Source organism: Zootoca vivipara, chromosome 1, assembly GCF_965207765.1.
Source record: "Zootoca vivipara chromosome 1, rZooViv2.hap1.1, whole genome shotgun sequence".
Classification (NCBI taxonomy): Eukaryota; Metazoa; Chordata; class Lepidosauria; order Squamata; family Lacertidae; genus Zootoca; species Zootoca vivipara.
Window position 1 is genome coordinate 25928285 of NC_142582.1, and position 21101 is coordinate 25949385.

Here is a 21101-nt window from a genome sequence, read left to right on the forward strand (position 1 = left end):
GGAACCAGGCAGAGGGCCTTCTCGGTGGTGGTGGTGCCCGCCCTGTGGAACACCCTCCCATCAGATGTCAAGGATACAAACAACTATCTGACTTTTAGAAGACATCTGAAGGCAGCCCTGTTTAGGGAAGTTTTAAATGTTTGATGTTTCATTGTGTTTTTAATATTCTGTTGGGAGCCACCCAGAGTGGGTGGGGAAACCCAGCCAGATGGGCAGGGTATAAATAATTATTTATTTATTTATTTATTTATTATTATTATTATTATTATTATTATTATTATTACAATTTGATGACCAGGGAAGGGGCAACTTGCATTCCCATCTGGATGCTGGGTTGCCGGGTGAGGTTGAAACCCCAACTCCCAAAACTGCTTTAAGGGGACAGTCAACAAATTCATGGTCTACCACTGGCTCTTGCCGCCGCTGAATAAGTGTTTATGTGCATAGGAATGCTCTTCCTCATGTGTTCCACTTGTGGGCTTCTCACAGGCCTCTGGTTGGCCACCTCAAATTAGATGGGCCTTTGGTCTCACCCAGCAGCATCTTTCTTCTGTTCTCATCATGTATATTACTTTAGTTTTATGAGCCAGTGTTTTCCAGAGAGGAATAATTATGAACGTTAGGCTTCAGTATGGTTTTCAGTGCTGCTGACTTTATTTAATTTATTTTTTATGTTCACCACAAAGTAATTCTCTTATGCTAAAACCATTATAGTAATTTGCTATGACCAAACTTTTTCAAAAGTGTTGGGCTTAAAAATAAACTCAAAAGCTGCATTTTGTAAAGTGCTTTTTTATTATTAGGCATTGTCAACTGCTCAGTGAAGTGCTTTCATGCAAGCTCGACTAATGTTAACCTAGAAAAATCACTGCTATTCAGTACATAAAAGTCAGTCATCAAAAGTGCTACATGTTTCTAAAACTGAACCAGAGCCTGGTTTCGTTTCCAGTCACGTTGGAATATTTCAGCGAATTAACATTGGCTCACCAGCTCACTATTTCTGTAGATACCATCCGTGATGAAGTTCTCTGAATGCACAGCAGCGCAACTCAAGCAAGCTGAACTCCTATTGATTCCAATGGGAGAAACTTAGCATACTGTTTTCTCATTGAGCTAAATGGGACTTTTAGTGTGCAAATCTATGCAGGTAAGCCACATTGAACTTAGCAGTACTTACTTTTAAGAAAATATGCAAAGGATCTTGCTGCATACTGCTTAACTTCGGTTGGATCATGCACCTTATTTTTGGTTTTCAGGCAACATAATTTATACACTGGATTCAAAAATGTGAAGGCACATCATACCTCAACAACAAAAGCAATATGCATAATGTGCAAATGCTGGATAAATGGATTGTGGTGCATTTTGATGATCTATTTCAACCAAGGACTCTGATTCAATATTTCTTTTCTTAAAAAAAATGAAAAAGAAGCAATGGTACTCCTATAGCTAAGAAAGCAAATGTACATACCATATCATGAAACAACAGCTCATTTACTTACAGTAATAACAGTAGGTGAAAAAATATCTTTAGAAACCTTTGTCTTCATCTTAGAGCACACCAGGTGCTTCACAACAGATAAAGCATATATTTGAAAAAGTGCAGTAGAGGAGAATAATATTGTAGCCTGTTTTCCCAGGGATGGAGTCACACATGTAGGCTCATCTCTTGAATGCAACACAAACACAATGATCTACAGCATGTGTGAAGGGACCCATAATAAGATCTAAAACTACAGTGAGAATTTTCATACACGCAATGTCACCTCAAACTAGATGCATTTCAGTTCACACCTTTAGCCAGAGCTATCAAGCATTGGGTAAACAGGAGATGTGCTTGCATGTATGAAGTAGCCCTTGATAAACATTTTTTTAAAAATACAGATTATTCTTGAACAGAAATGACAGATATTTCTCAGCTATACATGAATTCCAGTACGCCTCCAGTAAATAAAGTGTAAATCATTGGTGAAATATAGTACAAATAAATGTTTTCTGGTGCGACCTCGTGGTTTAAGTTCTTACAAAAAATTATGGTAGGTGAAAGGTATATTTCATAAATAATGGATATATAAACGTTTAACCACAGTTAACAAATTATGCTCGGTCAATTGGACTACATTTACTCATTATCATCATACTGTGTATTTCCTTTAAATTGATCTCCATCGGCTGGTGTCCTCATCTTGACATAATCTTCTTGAGAAGACAGAACAGCTCTACAGCTTGAGTCCAGTGAATCTACGCTTGTATCTTTCTGCATAATTTCCTTTGCTTGACAGATATTAATACGACCATTCATAGCGTCTTTTGAATGTGGTCTGGAAATATCTTTGGTTGAGCCAAAAGAGCCCAACAGACCAATGCTGTCATTGCGGGATAAAAAAAAAGTGTCTGCGTTACCAGATGAAATAGCATTTAACTTTTTAGCATGTCCGATTGCTTCCCTGGTGCCTAGTAACTCACTATCCAAAGGATATGTTGCATTAGCGACCTCCTTTTAAATGACGGCGTTGCTAGCACGTGGTTTTTGACAACTGGCAATTTTATTATTATGTCGAATAAGACTATCTGAGGTAGTGGTAACTTTCTTTTTGATGCTTTCTTCAACAAGATTGAAAGCCTCAGTGGAATAGCCCATGTCAGGGTTAGTTCTACTGAGCTGTTCTGAATTTACTCTCTCTCTCTCTCGCCTCTCAAATGCATATTCATAGGGAGCGCTCTTTGCGTGGGTCAGTTCTCCTAACAGAGAGTGCATATCACCAAGAGAGACTTCCTGTCTCCCAATGTTCTGATGCGGAGAAGCGGTTGTACAACTGTTGTTGTTGTTGTTGTTGTTGTTGTTGTTGTTGTTGTTGTTGTTGTTGTAAGTGATATCCTTATTATTCAGCAATATGATGTCCTCGTCTGTGTTAGTAACCGGTATAACTTCCGCAACTTCAGCCTTGCTATTTCTTCCACCTGTCTCCTTTTCAGTACCCTTCATAGTCGTGTTACCACATTCTTTCACATTCTTTCCACTTTCCTTCTCCTTTTCTGATTCTTCAGCTTCACGCATTTTCCCTTGCCTAGTTTCGTTCCCCCCCTTTTTTCCTACTTCGCATGTCCTTGTCATACTGGTATTTGTGGCTTCCACTCCCTGAGATGCAGGAGTAGGAAAGGGCTGGCCATTTGATTGCGAGTCAACAGTTTCACCTCTCTTTTTCTCCTTGGTTTCCCAAATATAGTCATCGCCATTTGCCAGTTGATGCTGGTTTCGGTCACCCACACATGGATTTTGACAGGTCCTGACGGCCTCTTGTTCAGAAACTTCTGGTGGCCATTTTGGTTTATTCACTTTAACCTCCTCCTCGATAGAAAATGATTTTTTGGGTGTTTCCATAGAAGGAGGCCATGTAACGTTTAGTTTCCCCCATTCTGTGTTTTGTTTTAAATTCTCACCCAAAGTTTCACGATGCCCTCGCCGTCTGCCAGGATTTGAAATTTGATCAGTTGGTTTATCTGTCTTTGAGATGGATGGGTTAACTTCTTGAGCATGAACACAGCCAATGGGACCTTTTTGATCTTTGGGAATCCATAATTCTTTATGTTGCTTGTGTCCAAAACCTTCATCATAATTTCCTTTGGATTTGAAAAGTTGCTTGAAATGGGGTTTACAGTATATTTTTCCATGGAGAGAAGCGTAATTTCCCAAGCTGCCAAATCAAAGAGAAAGTGTTTTATGGCATCTATCTATCACAAATGCTCCAAGAATATCCAATTTTAGTTGACATTTTAAGTACCTATAAATAACAGTTTCTATAAATATGGCCCTAACTCATATCATTTTAGAAAAGAAATAATAAATGCATTTTATTTAATGTATTCTAAGAGATTATATATTCGATGTATTCTAACAGATTATGTCTACTAGCAAGTGATATAACATTCACTTTCAATGTTGGTTTTATAACTTTGTTTTAAATGTGGAAACTGTTTTTTTCAGGGCAATCTGCTATCTTCATGTGCAGGAAGCGGCACAAACCATAGCAGTGTACAGCACTAGACAGAAATTGTTCTTTGTGAGGCAGTGTGGAATAAGAGTAGGTTGAAGGTGCCTATTCTTTTGAGGGATCAGTCTTCAACTCACTATTGGGTTGTGGCCTGATCCAAAGTGGGTTGTAACAGGAGCACCACCACCATGCAAATATATGGCCAAAAGAAGAAGAAAGGAGTCCTCACATGCATGCCTGGACAGCTCAGTTGGTTAGAGGGTGGTGTTGATAATGCCAAGGTTGCAAGTTCAATCCCTGCATGGGGCAGCTGCATACCCCTGCCTTGCAGGGGGTTGGACTAGATCAGGCATCCCCAAACAGTGGCCCTCCAGATGTTTTGGCCTACAACTCCCATGATCCCTAGCTAACAGGACCAGTGGTCGGGGAAGATGGGAATTGTAGTCCAAAACATCCGGAGGGGCAGATGCCTGGACTAGATGATCCTCAGGGTCCCTTCCAATGCTACAATTTTGGGTTTAGGTTAAAAGTAGGTCACGGGTCTCCAAAGAAACCTGCTTTAAAATAAAATATTTCAGAGGATGCTGATAAGTTGGACAATACCGGCCACAGTCCACTCAAGATCTGTAAGTCCCGTTTATTTTACTGGAAAGGCTAAACATATATTTACCCTTTCTTAGTTCCCAATAGGAAAAAAAAGATGCTTAATTTTGATTGGTTCACACTCATTTTTACCAGTTTATATAGTGTGGAGAACTGCTTAGCCCATGAACCTGATCTGGACCACCAAACCTTTTTAACAGCTCACCCTTGACCCAATGTACCAGGAGTGGTAGCTCAGCACCATTGTGATGCTGATCAGCCCCACTCTCCACCCTGAGAGCAGGTCAGAGCACTCCAGAAAGATGAAGGAGCATCCCATCCATCGATTCATTTGCTTCACATTGAGCAGCTTTGCACACTATGTGGATGTTCCAATCAGAAACTATATGCGAGTCCCGCTTCCTATTTCCCAACAGGTTTGTGAAAAACATACCAAAGGAACACCAGACCTTACATCTGATAGCCACACATCTCCCTGCGTGGTATGTTTGCCGGACATTTCACACATGACCCCCGAAGTGTGGAAAGAGGAAGCACAACCCATTTGTACTTTCTGTTCGAACACTTTTCAGATAAACCAAGGTGTGTTTCAGATTCATTACACAAATATTGATTAACTGCAGCGTATTGAAATACAGAACAGCAATGCAAGCATGGTGAGGCTCCACCACTCACCTGACTGTTGTCTAGTCACATCACTACTATTCCTGGGAGCCAAATGGGAATGGGCAATGTGGTAAGGAAAGCAGTGCAGTGCACCTCTTCTCTTTTGGTTGATCTATACCAGGCATCCCTAAATTGTGCCCCTCCAGATGTTTTGGCCTACAACTCCCATGATCCCTAGCTAACAGGACCAGTGGTCGGGGAAGATGGGAATTGTGGTCCAAAACATTTGGAGGGCCGAAGTTTGGGGATGCCTGATCTATACTATGCTGCTTTTCCTTGGAATCATTTTACATGGTTTTTTTAATATAAAAAAATACATAAACTGATATATTTCTTTTCTTTGTTTTTTAATTGCATGATTGTATTACTCTAAGCTGTCCTGAGGCCTTTTTTTGAAGGGCAAGTAATGAATCTTTCAACTAAATAAATATTATGAGTTCCTTGGGAAACACGGCATATTTCGTGACCATGTGCATTATTATTTTGCAAACATAGCAAATGGAAAATAATTTCCAGGGGACAGATCCACCCAATCATTCTTGTCGCTCTGATTCTACCTATAAGACTTACATCACACTTTGAATCCAGCTCTGATAAGTTCTAAAATATGGAGAACCAATATTCCCCCACCTCCTTTAGATGGAAATGTCCGAAGAGAAAGAGCTTAAATGACCTGCCAAATGACCATTTCGGTGCTAGAGTTCAGCAGGAATTCCTGGCCTGTTGACTTTTGACCCTCTCTCTTGGATATCCCTCATATGAAAACAGATGCCGGCAATGACAGCATTTGTATGTCAACGTGTTAATTGTTCACTTCATCTTACCTTAATTTACTGCCACAGTGGTGACACCGGAAACATGATTTATGAAAGGTTTGCTTGTCGGCAACCAGGCATTCCATTGGATAGACTCTCTTTTGACAAAGTAGGCACGTTTCCTTTCCCTGAAGTTGCACTTTCTAGAAATAAATAAGACAGGGTCTCAGAGCTATTACTCATTTTCCTTCCCCTTCAAGCTCTGCACCAAATGTTTTGCCACCACTAAGAAAGCTGAAATGCTTGACTCACATAGAATTAACGCCTAAGATTCCAGTTCAAAGGGCCAAATAAAATCCACGTTGCATCGTAACCTATACATCCTTGAGAGACTAGGCTCACCTGTTTACTTGGAAGGCACAGATTGCGGTTTAATATTCCAAGAGGAAGACTGACTCATGCTCCCTACTTTAACATTTTCCCTGTCATGTGCCAAGCAGGAGCTTGCATAGTGAAGCTGCCTATTTCTGCAGCCGGAGCTCGCCCACACCTTCCCGCTGGGGAGGCGATGCATATGTTCCCCCTTAGCACATATTTCAGTGGAAATGCTTGTTTTTCCTCTTTCACTGCATTGGGGATTTTCGGCAGGCAGCAGATCATACATTTTTAAAGGGTTGGCTCAACAGCATTGATCAATAGTCCAAGACATTTTATGTTATTTACTTTGTTGAATCAGACCTGTTCTCCTTTGACAACGTGGATTATTACAGTGATGTTGATCCCTTTGTGTGTGTTTGTGTGTGGCTTGATGCTGTTTAGCAAGGAAGTTGCTGCCTAGGTTTCCACTGACCAACTCCACTCCACAGTCCCACCACCTGTCTACTGAAACTATAAACCAGGGCTGACTCACCTGTGCCCCCTCCCCCAGATGTTGTTGGATTACAACTTCCATAAGCCCCAGCTAAATTTGGCCAATGTTCAGGAATGATGGGAGCTGTAGTCCAACAACATCTGGGGGGAAGGGGCACAGCTTAGACATCCTTGCTAAAAAGAAGACACTTCAGAACAGATGATAGCAATCTGGATTTTTCTTTTCTTTTCTTTTTGAATTACATTTGGCCAGAAGAAGAGAGAATGGGTCTTGGAGAGACATTTTGTTCTTGAAATACCCTATTTAGGTTGAGCTATCTGTGAATATTTTACATGTGCTCCTCCATGCTTAAATGTATTGACACTGTGTTTTTTGCCATTTAGACCATTCATACTGTTATGTTGCTGAGTTAACTGTTTTTAGCGTTATTTAATTGGAATTGTTTATATTAAGTACTGATTTTTGTGAGAAATTAGCTTATAATTACTGTTGCTTTTGTACTCGGCATATTGATATGTTAGGAAGCAATCTGAGCCCTTGATCCATGTTCCTGGAGGGGGTTAGAATTGGGCAAATGTCACTTCTATCCAGCTCTGCTGAAAGGGTAGCTCTATTGCCATGGATGCCCCATGGCACCTACTGAAGATGGTACTGCCAGCTGTATTCCTGCTGACAGTAGCTGGTGCAAGGACCCCAAATGTGGGTGTTATATGGGGAGCAGCAGGAGTGACCAAGAGTTTACTGGGTCCTAAAATGGCCCCTTTTCAAGTTAGGGTCCTGATTTGGGCCTTTCTGCTGCTCATGCTCAGAACTGAAACAGAGAGAGAGAGAGAGAGAGAGAGAGAGAGAGAGAGAGAGAGAGAGATGCCCCCACCTCTGCCAGAAAAGGTTTAGGTAAAGCAAGTTCTCCCCTTGAGGAGAGCTTGGGTTTGCGGAAGGGTTAACAAGACATTCCCGGGTTGTTGGGCGGGTCAGTTTGGATGGCCACAAGAGTGATTGGTGGTTTTGCTGTTGCTGGGGAAATTGTTGTGTTGCAAGTGTTTTGATTGACAGCCGTAGCAGTCTATATTCTTAGGAAGCAGTTTGCGTTTCCCTCTTGCTGCTTACAACGGATCTCCCTCCCTCCCTCCCTCCCTTTATTTAGGGGTTCTTTGCGCTTGACATTGCTATGCCTTTCATGGGCTCGCCTGTTTTGGAGTAGGGGCCTGGTAGGAATTTTGTCCACTTGGCTGATTGGCTGGTGCCAGGTGGTTTTTGCCTACTGCGTAGCAAATTGTCACAACTTGTAAGGTTGCGGTTAGGGCATTGGTTCAAATTGCATGGGGAGGGGTAAGGATTTGGCTGGGCTAGGACCACGCATGAGCCTCAGGGAGCATCTGAGGGAGAGGTGAAGGACGTGGCTCCCTGCCCCATCCTCTCTCAGAGGGTGCTCACCTACTGGCTTCCCTAGTTCACTAGTGGGAGTCAGATCTGTCCCAGGTGGGGGACAGATGGCGGGAATCAATGCCTAAGCAACCACTCACATTAGTTGTATTTAAATAAAGTTGTGGCCAAATCTATGCCAAACACCTTAAACTTAAATTCTGAGTGATGTGTGAGTTATTGGTGGTGGGGGGGATGTCTTGGTACCTCGACGCGCAAGGTGATGGTCCCACGACTCTGATTTTCCCTGGGACCAGGTTATTCTGATTCTGATTGCTCTGTTATTATACTTTTGACATTGATGCATTTACTGACAAGTTGTATATATTATTGCTATGAAGCACTTTGAGCTCAACTTTGCTGTTGGAAAAGTGGCTTGCAAGTAAACCAGATGAAATCCCTCACAGATGAAGCCCATCACCGCTTTTATTATAGTAATTAAAATGGATTAATATGGCATCAATATCATCACCCTATTGTTTTCAGTCTCTTAGCTGTGATATAACGACCTGAAATGTTTTTATTGCTGTTATTATGACCCTGATTATATTGCTTGTATTTTACAAGGTTTTTAATTGTTTTAAATCTTGTACGCTACTGTGGGAAAATATTTTGAATGAAGGCTAATCATTTCTTTAAAAAATAAATATCCAGGGAGGCCAAAAAGTTGTTAGGGAGGGGAGAGAAAGGGGCAGGAAAGCCCCTTTCTATAAGCTTCTTATTGTTTCCTATTCATGGGTTCCAAGCCCATATGTTGGTTTCACGTTTAAACTGGAACAGAGTGTCTGGAAATCCCAAAATCCTATGGATGCAATCCCCCTAAACAGTTCTGGTAGTGCAAGCATTTCTGGCTATGCAATTGAACTTCCCCTCCCTCTTTTCTTCCTGTCCAACCCCATGAACCACTTAAAGCTATTCCAGATGGTTGTGGAGAAACCCACAACATATTTTGGGGATGTGCAGGCAGAGAAGAGGGAGAGGAAGTTCTGTGGTGCAGCCAAAAGTGTTTCCACTAGCAGAACTATTTACCTGGATAGCATCTAGTGATTATATCCATAATTCCCTCGCTCCTTTTCACAATGTTTTTACTGCTCCTAGTGTCTTCAGTCTCTCCTTCACTATAACATGTATTTGCAATAGTATGAATGAAATGTTTGCATCAAATCAGTGCAATATTATTGTGCTTCCTTTCCCTGCTCCATCAATTTGTGCCCATCCCTTAGCCCAAACATCATCGAGAATGCCTTTTTGACAATAATTCCACACACCACAGAGTAGAACTCCAAATAAATGCAACATTTTATAATGTCTTCTTTCCCTCTCTCTGGCATTCTGAGGTTTCAGCCCTAAACACACTTTTTATAATTGGATCATTACCACGGAGCACATTGTAAGGGTTGGGCTATAAATCTCTTTAAAGGCCTGCACTTCACACTAGCACATATAAAACAAAATGAAGTTGCATTCAGGCAGGAGTAGCTAACCTGCCACTTTCCAAATGTTGATGGACTACAATATCCATCATGCCTGACCGTTGGTCATGCTGGCTAGGGATGATGTAAGTTGTAGCCCAACAACATCAGGTGGATGGAGATAAGACACCCCTGCATTATGGGCATACTATTCTAGGAAAAAGTCAAGCACTAGCCACTTTTTTTAAAAAAAGAATGATGGCTGCAAAAGACCACACTAAACTTTATATGCCATGCAAATCCAAAAACCTTCATTCAATTAAATGCAAAAAAACCAAACCCACACATGTTAGCATACTTTTAAAACTGAAGGAATCAATAAATGTCACTTAAAACAAATGTCATAGTATGTTAATTATTTTGTTCTAATTTTAGTGCTCAGGAAAATCTCATTCCCAGAAATCAAATATAACATTTGCCTTTTTCACCCGAATCTAGGTTAGTCCCACACTTGGCACATATATCAAAGCACATGCCTTTGGAAAGGAAAGGAAGAAGAAAGATTTCTGAGACACAGAGAGAGTTGGGGTAAGTGGGAGTGGAAAACACCAGCAAAGAATTGTTAGTTGGAGTTATGTAACTTCACTCTTCCGATAGACATATTAATTGCACTCCATGTTTCATTGCCATGGCATCATACTCTTCCCAAGCTGTTAATACCTGCTTCACACGCTGCATGCTTATTTACCACTGATAAACTCTGCCTCCTCATGGAAGCTACTTCTCACTTCTGCTTCGGCAGCATCAGACACAGTGTAGCCAAGGCTTTTGAAGACTCTCTCGCTTTCTTGCCAAGTCTTCTGAAAATTCCTTAGCAGCTCTTCTGGTGAATCAGCAGCAGAAATACCCAAGATGTGCCCTGAGATGACGTCTTCATAGGTTGGCGGTGCACGCTTGAAGCCAAATCCTGACTGCATCCCATCTGCACTTCGTGATGTGGAGGTGGCAGTTCTCGATTCCACGACGGTGTTCTCAAATGTATCCATGCCGGAGGAGCATTCGGTGTGGAACTTTGCATCAAAGCACACCGTGGGTTCCAACGGATGCTCTTTAATGGCACATTGCTTTTGCTTCCAATGTGCATTTTCCTTGGGTTCTCTTTGCCACTTGCCTGGAAACTTTTGGAAGCTATCTAATCTCTTCTCACTCTCTTCGGAAGTTTGGCTCAATTCCTCCTTCCTAACCCTGTGCCTTTCTTCTTTTATTTTACCACTGATTACACCATTCTCAACATACTTTTTCTTTGTTTTCAACTCAGCCACCGGCTTATCATGAAGTGTTCCTAACACTACATGTATTTTATCCTCACTCTCCTTGCCCAGTTTTTCAGATGCACACGGTTCCTTCCTTATGGGAATAATCAATTCAGGGACTTCGGCCTTCTGTGCAAGACCTTGGGGACCAGCCTTGGAAACCTCAATATTTTGAGTCCTGCAGACAGAGTCCATATTTTGTCCATGTGGCTCTAAGCCTTCTGGAATGTTTCCTCCCTTTTTGGAGATGTGAGTCTGGTTTGTTTTGGATTCTTCGTGAGCTTTTTTCACTGTACCAGCAGTTATTTGGGATTCATTTATGGACGACATTTTTGAAGTTAAAACATCAGATTGCCGTGCCTCAATCTTGATTTGTCGGCGGAGTGTTGCAGGAGATTTCACTATCTCTGACCTTTTTTCCACAATAGGAACTGGGGTTACTGATCGGTTTTGCGTTGCTCCTTGAGCGAGTTTTACTGTGGTGTCTTTAAGCTTGGCCAGCTGCTCAGAACGGCTTCTTGGAGGAGAGGGGGAGTGGCAGCCAACTGGCCGCTGCACCTTAGATGTTGGTGTAGTAGACCTGGGAGGTGGTGATGGTGGAACTGGGGTACTTTCCCTTTGAACAGGAGACAAGACCTCCCTGAGAGGAGATTCAATGCATCTAGATTCAATTGTAATGTAAGTAGGTGAAGGTGCTCTCATTCTTAGGGTTGAGGGTGAAGAAGTTCTGGTTTCCGAAAACCTGTGTTCACTAACTTGCTGTTTCATCTCCCGATGTGCCCTTGTGTCTTTGATCATCTCTTTAGTCTCCTGTGATTCTTTCCTGCTTGAACCAATGCTTACTTTAGCTGTCTTCTGCAATGATCCTCCAACTTTAGGGATCTCTTTCCTCGGTTTTTGGGGTTTCGTGGAATTCATGGCTGTCTGGATGGCCTCCTCAAAGGACTCAAGCATTTTGGTGGCTTGATCTTTGATCAGCGATAACTCTTCTTTCGTCTTCTCAACATCATTCTCTTGTGTGAAGTAAGCTAAGTTTTGCTTCCTGTCTTGTTCTACCAACCATTCTGGAATGACGTTTAAGAATGTCTGTAATGTTTTGAACCCATTTTTATTTGGCTCAGTTTCAAACTCCTTCACTCTGGACAACACCTGCTGTACCTCCTCACGTTTCCTCAAAAACTCTAATATATCTACTGGGCTTTTCTCATTACTCTGCAGTGATCCTCCTGGTGAAATGGATGATAATGCCTTTTTCTGTGCCAGCTCTTGTTTCATCTCTGTTGCCTTTAAAAGGCCTTTTTTCTGCTGTGTGGACTTTTCCTGGGCATATTCCTTTCCTTGCAGGCTGCTAGTTTTCTGGGACAGTTTCTTATTTTGGGCATTTGTTTCTGAAACAAATGTTTTCGCTTGCTGTGAGATAGACGTCTGTGACTCCTGATGCATATCAATTATCTTTTGCTTGACCATTTTCTCTGATTTATTGCTAACCTCCTCTTGTTTTCTTTGGATTATTACTTTCTCTTCCTTAGGGCAAGCAATGACTTGCTTCTGCTTTCTTTCCACAGCCAAGGAGACTCTTTCTTGCTTCATTTCTTCTTTCCCTGTTTCGTTCCTTTGAACTAATATTTGCTTCGCTTCACTTGAATCTTTCTCTCTTACATCCTGCTTGCCTTCTGTATATTTCAGGAGTCCTTTCCCCACATGCATCTTCTCATCAACGCTCACCTGGTTATTTGTCTTTGCGGTGCTTTGCTTTTTTCTTATAGAAGTGCTTACATTGTCTTTCTGCTTCTCTTGAACTTCTTGCTTCACAGCATTCTGGAGGCTAGTTCCCTCTTGCTTTTTATGCATCTCAGACTCCTTGTGGGTTTCATATGAACTTTGCTCTAAGGTGGGAAGCTTGACGGTTCTTACACTGAAAGTAGGGGAGACCAGTTTACTTCTGGGCATGTGCAAATGCTCCACATTTTTGTGTTGCTCTCCTGCATGCATAGGACGTTCTTCATGGGTCTGTACCTTCTGAGAAGACACATAGTGCTTTGTTAGGTTTTCTGACTCATGAGTTGATGTTTTTTGAGTGTGTTGCTCTGCTGAGATCTTAACAACGGTTTGAGACTGTTCAGCAGCTGATACCATTGACATAGACTGCAGTTTATTGCTTTGTGACACCACGACTTGTGCCTTTCCCTGACATTCAGGCTGAGTGGGCTGATCTGGAGCTGAGGGCAAAAGACCTGGCAGAGGGGTTTGATCCTGTTTGTCTGGTTTTAGTACTGGCAGACAGTGTTCTGGCTCTGTCTGAACTGAACTTCCCGAAGTTTCACTGTTTCTTCTCATAACCACTTTGCAAACATCTTGGGTTTGCTTCTGCTCCATCTGTTCCCTTTGCTGCCTATATTTTTCTTCTGCAATCATTAAAGGGGTTTTGAATTTTCGCACATAAGGCTTAGGACTTGCTTGTGTCACATCTGCTGGCAGGGAAGGAGATTTGACAAGCGGAAATGCATTTGTTTTCTTTAATGGCGAGGGCTCCAGCTTGATCACTTCCATAACTGATGCTGGCCTTCTAACCTCTTCAGCCCTTGCACAAACCCTTTCCTCTCTCTTTTCACAGCTAACGACATTCCTCGTTGTTGTGCTTTCCATGTTTTCTTCCATTATTTTTGTGGTATTGTTTTCTTGGTGCATCTGGACAATGCTTGGGGGAACTTTGTGAGATGCTTTAGGCTGGGGAGCTTCTGGCTCTTTCGTAAGTTCTGTTGGAGGATGTTTCTTGGTGTGAGGGGCCTTGCCAGGCTTAACACTGGCATGAAGCTGAGTCGACTGCTGCAAAGTGTTGTCTAGACGCTTGAGGAAATGTTCTTTCCTTTGCTTTGCCTGATGAACAGCAAAGGGCTGAGGAACAGGAGATGAAGCCAAAGCCACCAATTCATGCTCATCTTCGATAGGGAGCGGAGGTGGAGGAGGAAAATGTTCATATTCGGCTTTAGCCTGTCCTATGGGGGGCGGAGGGGAAGGAAAGCTTTGTCTGTCAGAAGCCATCATGAAATGAGTCAGAGGAGGAGGAGGAGGCAGAGGAAGATCTGCTTCGGATGAAGTCACTGATATTGGGGGCGAAGGGGGAGGCGGCGGGGGAGGCGGAGAATCGATTTCTGACCTGTCTGGGTTTTGGGGTTTTTTGGTTGGATTCCGTGGGTTTTTCAGCACACCTCTGAAGTCCGATGATGCAGCTTCCCCTTTAGACTTCCCTTGAAACTTCAGTGTGGATTTTTCATTTTGCTGAATAATGTCTTGCTTCCTCTCGGCTTCTTTAAATTGGCTGTGCATTTCCTGGGTGACTCTGACTTTTTTATTGGTTTTAATATTCTGTTCTGATGCCATGGAAACCTCTGCTTGGGTCGCCTTAACATTCTTTTTCTTCTCTTGGCAAACTGCCTTTGAATACTGAGATTGTTTTCTATCTTGCTGTGCCCCTTGCACTTCAACATGACCGGTTGCTTTGGAAATCATGCCAGTTGACATGCTGACCAGCTGCTCCGCACCCCTGCGATGAGAGCTGTGATCACGGGCTGACAATTTTGATTTTTCTTTCCTCTCCTCCTGAACGCTTATGTCAAAATATTCTTCATCTTTACGTTCCTGGAACACATTCTGCTTCTTTCCAGTCATTACTTGTTTTGCAGACGGTACAATGCCGGGTGAACAGCCTTTCTTCAGGATTCCACCTCCCTCTGACTTCTCTGTTCTTTCGTTTTTCTGAATACTGCTAGGAAGAGCAGGTTGATCAATCACATATTGATCTGTATGACTTTTTGCTTCCCCTTTCACAATGTTCTGGACTCTGACCTTATCCATGGACTTATCCACTTTCTCGGTGACCTTGTGCTGGGAATTAGATAAGCACTTCACATTTTTCTTATCTGACTCATGTGCCTTGCTGCTCCATTTCTGAACAGAATGGATTGCTCTGGTGCCTCCGGTGAGAACGCTCTCCTCCCCAGTCTTCATTCCTTCATGAAGTTCCCGGTGACATTCTTCAATATTATTTTGTGAACTTTCAGTTACATTAACTTGCTTCTTGACTAATGGCTGAGATGGCTCAGGCAGTTGCTTGGTGAGCCTCTTCATCTCTCGGCCTGTACCTGCTTGGTGTAGCTTTGTTTTAGTTTCTGTGGAAGTTTCAAGAGAGCTCGCTACCTCCATCTGAACATCCCTCCTGAGCATTTCTTCTTTGCTGACGCTCTTGAAAGACTGCTGTGCTGCTTTTAAAGACCTCAGTGTGGACTCAAGGTCACCTCGAACAACCTCTTCTCTCAATACCTGGCTTTTTGTGTGTCTTGCTTTCTCCAGAGATTCAATCGCTTGCTTAATATCTCCAGGGATGACATCAGGCTTTTCTGTTTCCTTCAGCTGAGAAGCTGATTCTTTAAGGGACTTCAGAATTGCAAGGATGTCAGCTTTTATAATTTCTTCCTTCTCTGTAACAGTTGTTTGATTTATGGCCTGGCTGAGGGAATTTAAAGCTGCCTTCAAATCACCCCTTATAATTTCTTCTTTGCATATATGACAAGATGTATTTTGTGGCTCTGTTGTAAAGATTTTAACTGCATTGCACACATCTCCAGGAATTATATCAGTTTCCTCAACTGTCCGCTGAATTTGAGACTTCTTTTTCTTAAGCAACAGTTTTGTAGCTTCAACATCACCACCAATTATTTCCTCCTCCTCCTCCTCTTCTTGATTACGTCTTGCAAATGTTTCATTTTCCCCTGTCTGGAGTAGTTTCAAATAATCTAGTGCCCCAGCTTCTATGCATGTTGTGAAAAACTGAACATTTCCCCTTTCTGAATCATCTATTTTAGGTCTTCCTGATATTTCATAATTCACTGCAGAAGAGAGAAGGCTATGAATTGTACGCTTCACATCGCCACATATCACTTCTTCTTGCTCGATTTTATCACTATCCTTTTTGTGAAAGAGAGAATAGACTGTCATGTTAATATCACCTCTCTCGTTTTCCTGAATTAAAATTCCACGTTTTACAGAGCTGTCCTTACTAAACAGGTTTTTTATGGCTTGCTGTATATCACCTCTCACTACCTCTTCCTTTTCAATATGAACATCTGTTGATCTATTCAGCAATTGCTCTTTTGCTAAATTCACATTTCCCTTTTCATCTTCATTGACTTTCGTTTCCCTTTCAACAGGGCCTGGTTTGGACAGCAGGTTCAACATGATGTTGGCTAAATCTCCTCTAATGATCTCTTCTTTTTGTATTTCAGGAGCCTCCTGATTCATGAGTTGATATTTTGTCATTCGGACATCACCAATTTCATCTGCTTCCAAGATGATCCCATGGGATTCTACGACTTTGTGAGAATAAAGTTCCTTTAAAGTTTCTTCCACACTCTTCCCTATGATTTCTTCCTTTTCAACTCTGCTTTCATTGAATTCATGGAAGGGAGTTGTTTCAAACAGCCACGTCGTAGTCTTTACATCTGCCTGAGGAATTTCTTCTTTATCTATTTTTGTACCGTTTTCATCAGTTTCCTTAATGGAGTCCAGAGGCTGGTTTTCAAAAAGCCACACTGCCTGCTGAACATCACCTTCTTGCACATCCTCCTTTGTTACTGTCTTGACATCTTTATACTCTGACCCCTCTCCTCTAATCTCATCCATGGTGTGTGTTTCAAATAACCAAGTAGACGTTTTGACATTGCCTTGCTGTATTTCGCTGACACTCACTGTTCTTACATACATGCCTCCTTGGCTTTCTTCAGACTCAAATAATTTCTTGTTGGCTTTCACGTTGCCACCCTGCACACTGTCAACTGTGGGTACAATGAATTTTTCCTCATCTGAAATGGTGTCCAGCGGCTGTGTTTCAAATCGGTATCTGACTGAACTAACGTCTCCTTTCTGAATATCTTCCTGGGTGACAGATTTTATAACATACACATTATCTGATTTGTTTATTGATCCTAAAGGCTTGGTTTCAAACAGCCACCGTGTTCCACGTACATCCCCATGAATTACTTCTTCCTTCTTCACGGTAGTCACCTCATGATAATACCCTTCTTTGTCTTGAATTGCATAAAGTGGCTGGGTCTCAAAGAGCATTCTGTAGCTTTTCACATCGCCTTTGGCTATTTCTTCTTCACTTATGGTTTTCTTGGTGCTGACATCTACAGAAGATTCATCTTTAATCTGGTCCAAAGAAAAAGTCTCAAAGACGAAGCATCCTTTCCTCACATTTCCACCTTGTATGTCTGTAACAGTTTTAACTGAGGTCCTGTCTCCCTGGTGGTCTGTTATTTCATCAATTGACTGGTTCTCAAAAAGCCAACAGCAGCGCAAAACATCCCCTTTCTGTATATCTTCACTTTGGATGGTTTTAATTTTGTTCACAACTTCCTCTGAGCTGACATTTATTGAGTCTAACGATTGATTCTCAAATTTATACCGCATGGTGGAGACATCTCCAGGCTGGATGTCAATTTCCACCACCCGCTTGAGTTCTTTCTCTTCTTCTCCTTGGATATTTTCTAGGTTTTCAGTCTCAAAAAGGAAACAAGCTGTGCGGACATCACTTCCCTGAATGTCCTCCTGCTCCACAGTGTGAAGTTTTATGGCTGTTTCTGTTTCTTCCCTTATTGCATCAAGAGGCTGAGTTTCAAAGAGCCAGGTACAGGTCTTGACATCTCCTCTGTGGATTTCTTCACTGTCTGTCATGACCTTCTCTTTGTCGTATAGAGATTCCATTGGCTGGGTTTCAAATAACCACCTGCATGTTTTAACGTTCCCCTTCACAATTTCTGTTGTCTCAGTCTGTTCTGTGCTTTCTTCATCTTCCACATTGCTAAAGTATTTGATGGAGTCAAGGGGCTGAGTTTCAAATAGCCACTTGGCTGTTTTGACATCACCTGACTGTACTTCTTGTGAGGAGATCCCTTTGATGACCTCAATTTTTTCAATACTCTCGTCAAACTGGTCAATGGGCCTTGTCTCAAACAGCCACCTGCAATTCCTGACATCCCCTTTCACGACCTCCTCTTGTCGAATTGTTTTAACCTCATGATATTTTCCATGTCTATCTTGGATGGCATATAATGGAGTTGTTTCAAAAAGACCTTTGTTTAATTTTACAGCACCTCTTGTTACACCTTCCACATGGATTTTACATGAGTCATCATGTTTTCTTAAACGGCACATTTCAAATGCATGTTTGCAGCTGCTCACATCCCCCTTGTCAATTTCCTCCAGTCTCACAGTTCTTATGACTTCTTTCCTTTCCTCTCTAATCTGTTCAAGGGGCTTAGTCTCGAAAATCCATTTCTGGTGCCTCACATCCCCTTTTTCTTCCTCAGTGGCAGCCATTTTCTGAAGCTTCCCAACATCTGGGCTATCTTTCAGCATATCCATTGGTAGTGTTTCAAACAAGTGTTTTGTGGTATTTACATCACCTCCTATTATTTCTTCTGTGGGTAGAGGATTTTCATCTTCACTTTCTTTTAGAGTGTCAAGAGGCTGAGTCTCAAAAAGCCAGCATTTTCTGCAGACATCAGTGCCTAGGATGACTTCTTTTTCCACCACAGTTTCTTCAGTCTCCTCCTTAATGGCATCTAAAGGCTGGGTTTCAAAGAGCCATTTTGCCCTGCCTACTTCACCTTTGACACCCTCCTCCATGGAGATTCCACGGACAACTTTGATTTCCAAGGAATCTTTGTTGATTGTGTCCAAAGGCTGCGTTTCAAACATCCAGCGCACTGTCCTGACATCTCCTCTCTCAAGGTCTTCTCTGTGGACAGTTTTAATCTCTAGCATTTGGCCCAAATTGTTTCTAATAACATACATTGGTAGCGTTTCAAAATGCCTTATACTTCTCTTCACACCGCCTTTAATCTCCTGTAATTCAGATCGGAGCTGCAGCAGCTTAGCTTCATCCACTGAATAAAGTTGTCCAATGCTATCCAGATGTTGTGTTTCAAACATATACCTCACCGTTTTCACATCTCCACCAGTGATCTCCTCATCAGAGGTTTCATTGGATTCCTGCTCTTTCTCATGGTGAATTTGATTCATCGAGTCCAGTGGCTGAGTTTCAAACATCCACGCGGCTGTGCGGACATCGCCTCGAGCCAATTCAGGAATTCTGTCTGCGCTTTCTGTGTTGTCTGAAGAATGTCCACCCAGTGCATCAATGGGCTGGTTTTCAAACATCCAGGTGGTATACTTAACATCCCCACCTGCAATGATTTCTTGGCTGGCAATGCTTTTAACATTGTCCGGCTCAGGAGATTCATCTTTGATGGAATCCAGAGGCTGATTCTCAAAGATCCACCTCATAGATTGGACCTCTCCCTTGAGGATTTCATCCCACTCCAGATATTCCCTTTCTGGGCTCATGCACTTCTGAGGGCTGCTCTCTGTGTTTTCAAAGACGTACCTCGTCTGCCGTACATCTCTTGCAGCTGAGCTGCTTGTTTCAGTGTCACTAGACACGATATCAGAAATATCGTTGAAGTAATCTTTTTCCAAATTCTTTCTCAATTCTGGGTGGATGTGTTTGTACAAACGCTTTAATTCGTAAAGGTTTCTTTGCTTGGAATACAGATCTTTGGGAAGGGGCTGCTTCGATGGAGAGGGAGAGGATTCAGGGGACTGGGAAAACTCTGTCATTTCAGGTGGAGCCTGTAGTAAGTCTGGAGAAGGTGGAGGAGGGAACTCCTCTGTACTTGCATACTTGGAAGAGCAGCTATAAGCTGCAGTCGAGGCAGCAGATGTGTACTCGGTTCCCCTCGCCATATATATTCCTTGCTGTCTATTTGTAGAAGCCACTTCAGCAGAAGAGGAAAAGGCTGCAGAAGGCCAGGCCGTTTCTTGATACTCATTTTCAATCTTTAGGGGACAAAATTAGTTGTTTCTTTTTTAAAAAAAACTGTTTCCTTGAATTCATTCTATATAGTTCACTCAGTCCTACCAAGTGCTAAGCGGCAGGGGCTCAAATTCCTAATCTACCTGAGAACAAAACTAATGTCCAACAGTGTGATTCAACGTATTGGGGAAGCACCATTTCTCAGTAGTAGAGCACCTGCTTTTCAGGCAGAAGGTCCAAATTTCAATTCCTGGCATCTGTAGGCAGGGCTGTGAGAGTCCCCAGCCTCTTATGCTTGAGAGCTGCTACCAGTCAGTGTAGACAATAATAAGCTAGATGGGCCTACCTGGAAGAAGGCAGCCTCCTACATTTTATGAATTAGAACTGGTGCAATTCATTCATAGCCTCCATTACTTCAACAAGGTAGTTTGTACCGATGTTATTTATCTGCACTATAGTATATACACATTCTGAGATAATCTTGATCTTGCCTGCTTTTATCTCATATTAACAGATGCAGCAGTCATATGCCTATGCCTTCTTGTAAGAATTGTAAATAGACAGAACACAGAGCATGGAGCCAGCTGGTTTTTACCCGTAAGATATCATTTATCTACACTATAGTGTGTGTGCCTTCTTCTAAGACTTGGAAATGGAATACAGAACATGCAGCCAGAGAAAAAGAATTTAACAGCACACAAAGGATATTTTAAAAAGGAAAGCTGTACCTTATAGGTGGGTGTTGATCAAAAAATACGCTTAAGGGTGTTAGAGAATTCCAGATTATGTCTGTAAAATTTAGACTAAACACTTGCCAGATCTTCCTGGATATCCCCTAAACAGACCTAAATATAATTTAGTATACAAACAGCACTGTCCTGTGAGTCACTTTATATTGGTTCATGGGATCATGCTTAAGGAGCCCAATGTTGCTATGACGCTCTAACAGGTACATGGGAAGGTAAGGGGGGGCGGGACAACAATCCCAATTCTGCTATTGGCTGCCATGCTCACAGCATCCTAACAACTTTTTCAGTCTAAGAAAAGCCAGTGTAATCAAATCCTACTACTTCATTACAGCAAGGACTTGGCAGGAAGAACAGTGAGCACACTCTGTCTTGCTAGCAAGTGATCAGAGGACACTCTAGCAGGAGTCACTCTTTGCCCTGCCACAGTTTTAATTTGCCCCCAA

At 42.2% G+C, this 21101-nt stretch overlaps 1 protein-coding gene across 3 annotated transcripts in view; it reads right to left on the reverse strand.

Annotated features, from left to right (window-relative positions):
- Positions 1-776: 776 nt before the first annotated feature.
- Positions 777-21101, reverse strand: part of XIRP2 (xin actin binding repeat containing 2) — a 100102-nt gene continuing 79777 nt past the window's right edge. For all 3 annotated transcript variants that reach the window (XM_088660846.1, XM_088660857.1, XM_035133058.3), the window contains 3 exons: positions 10470-19932; positions 6086-6219; positions 777-3695 (listed from right to left, as the gene is read on the reverse strand). In XM_088660846.1, the coding sequence (XP_088516972.1) occupies positions 6125-6219; positions 10470-19932 (9558 nt within the window). In that variant the 3' untranslated portion in view covers positions 777-3695; positions 6086-6124. The remainder of the gene's footprint in view (positions 3696-6085; positions 6220-10469; positions 19933-21101) is intronic.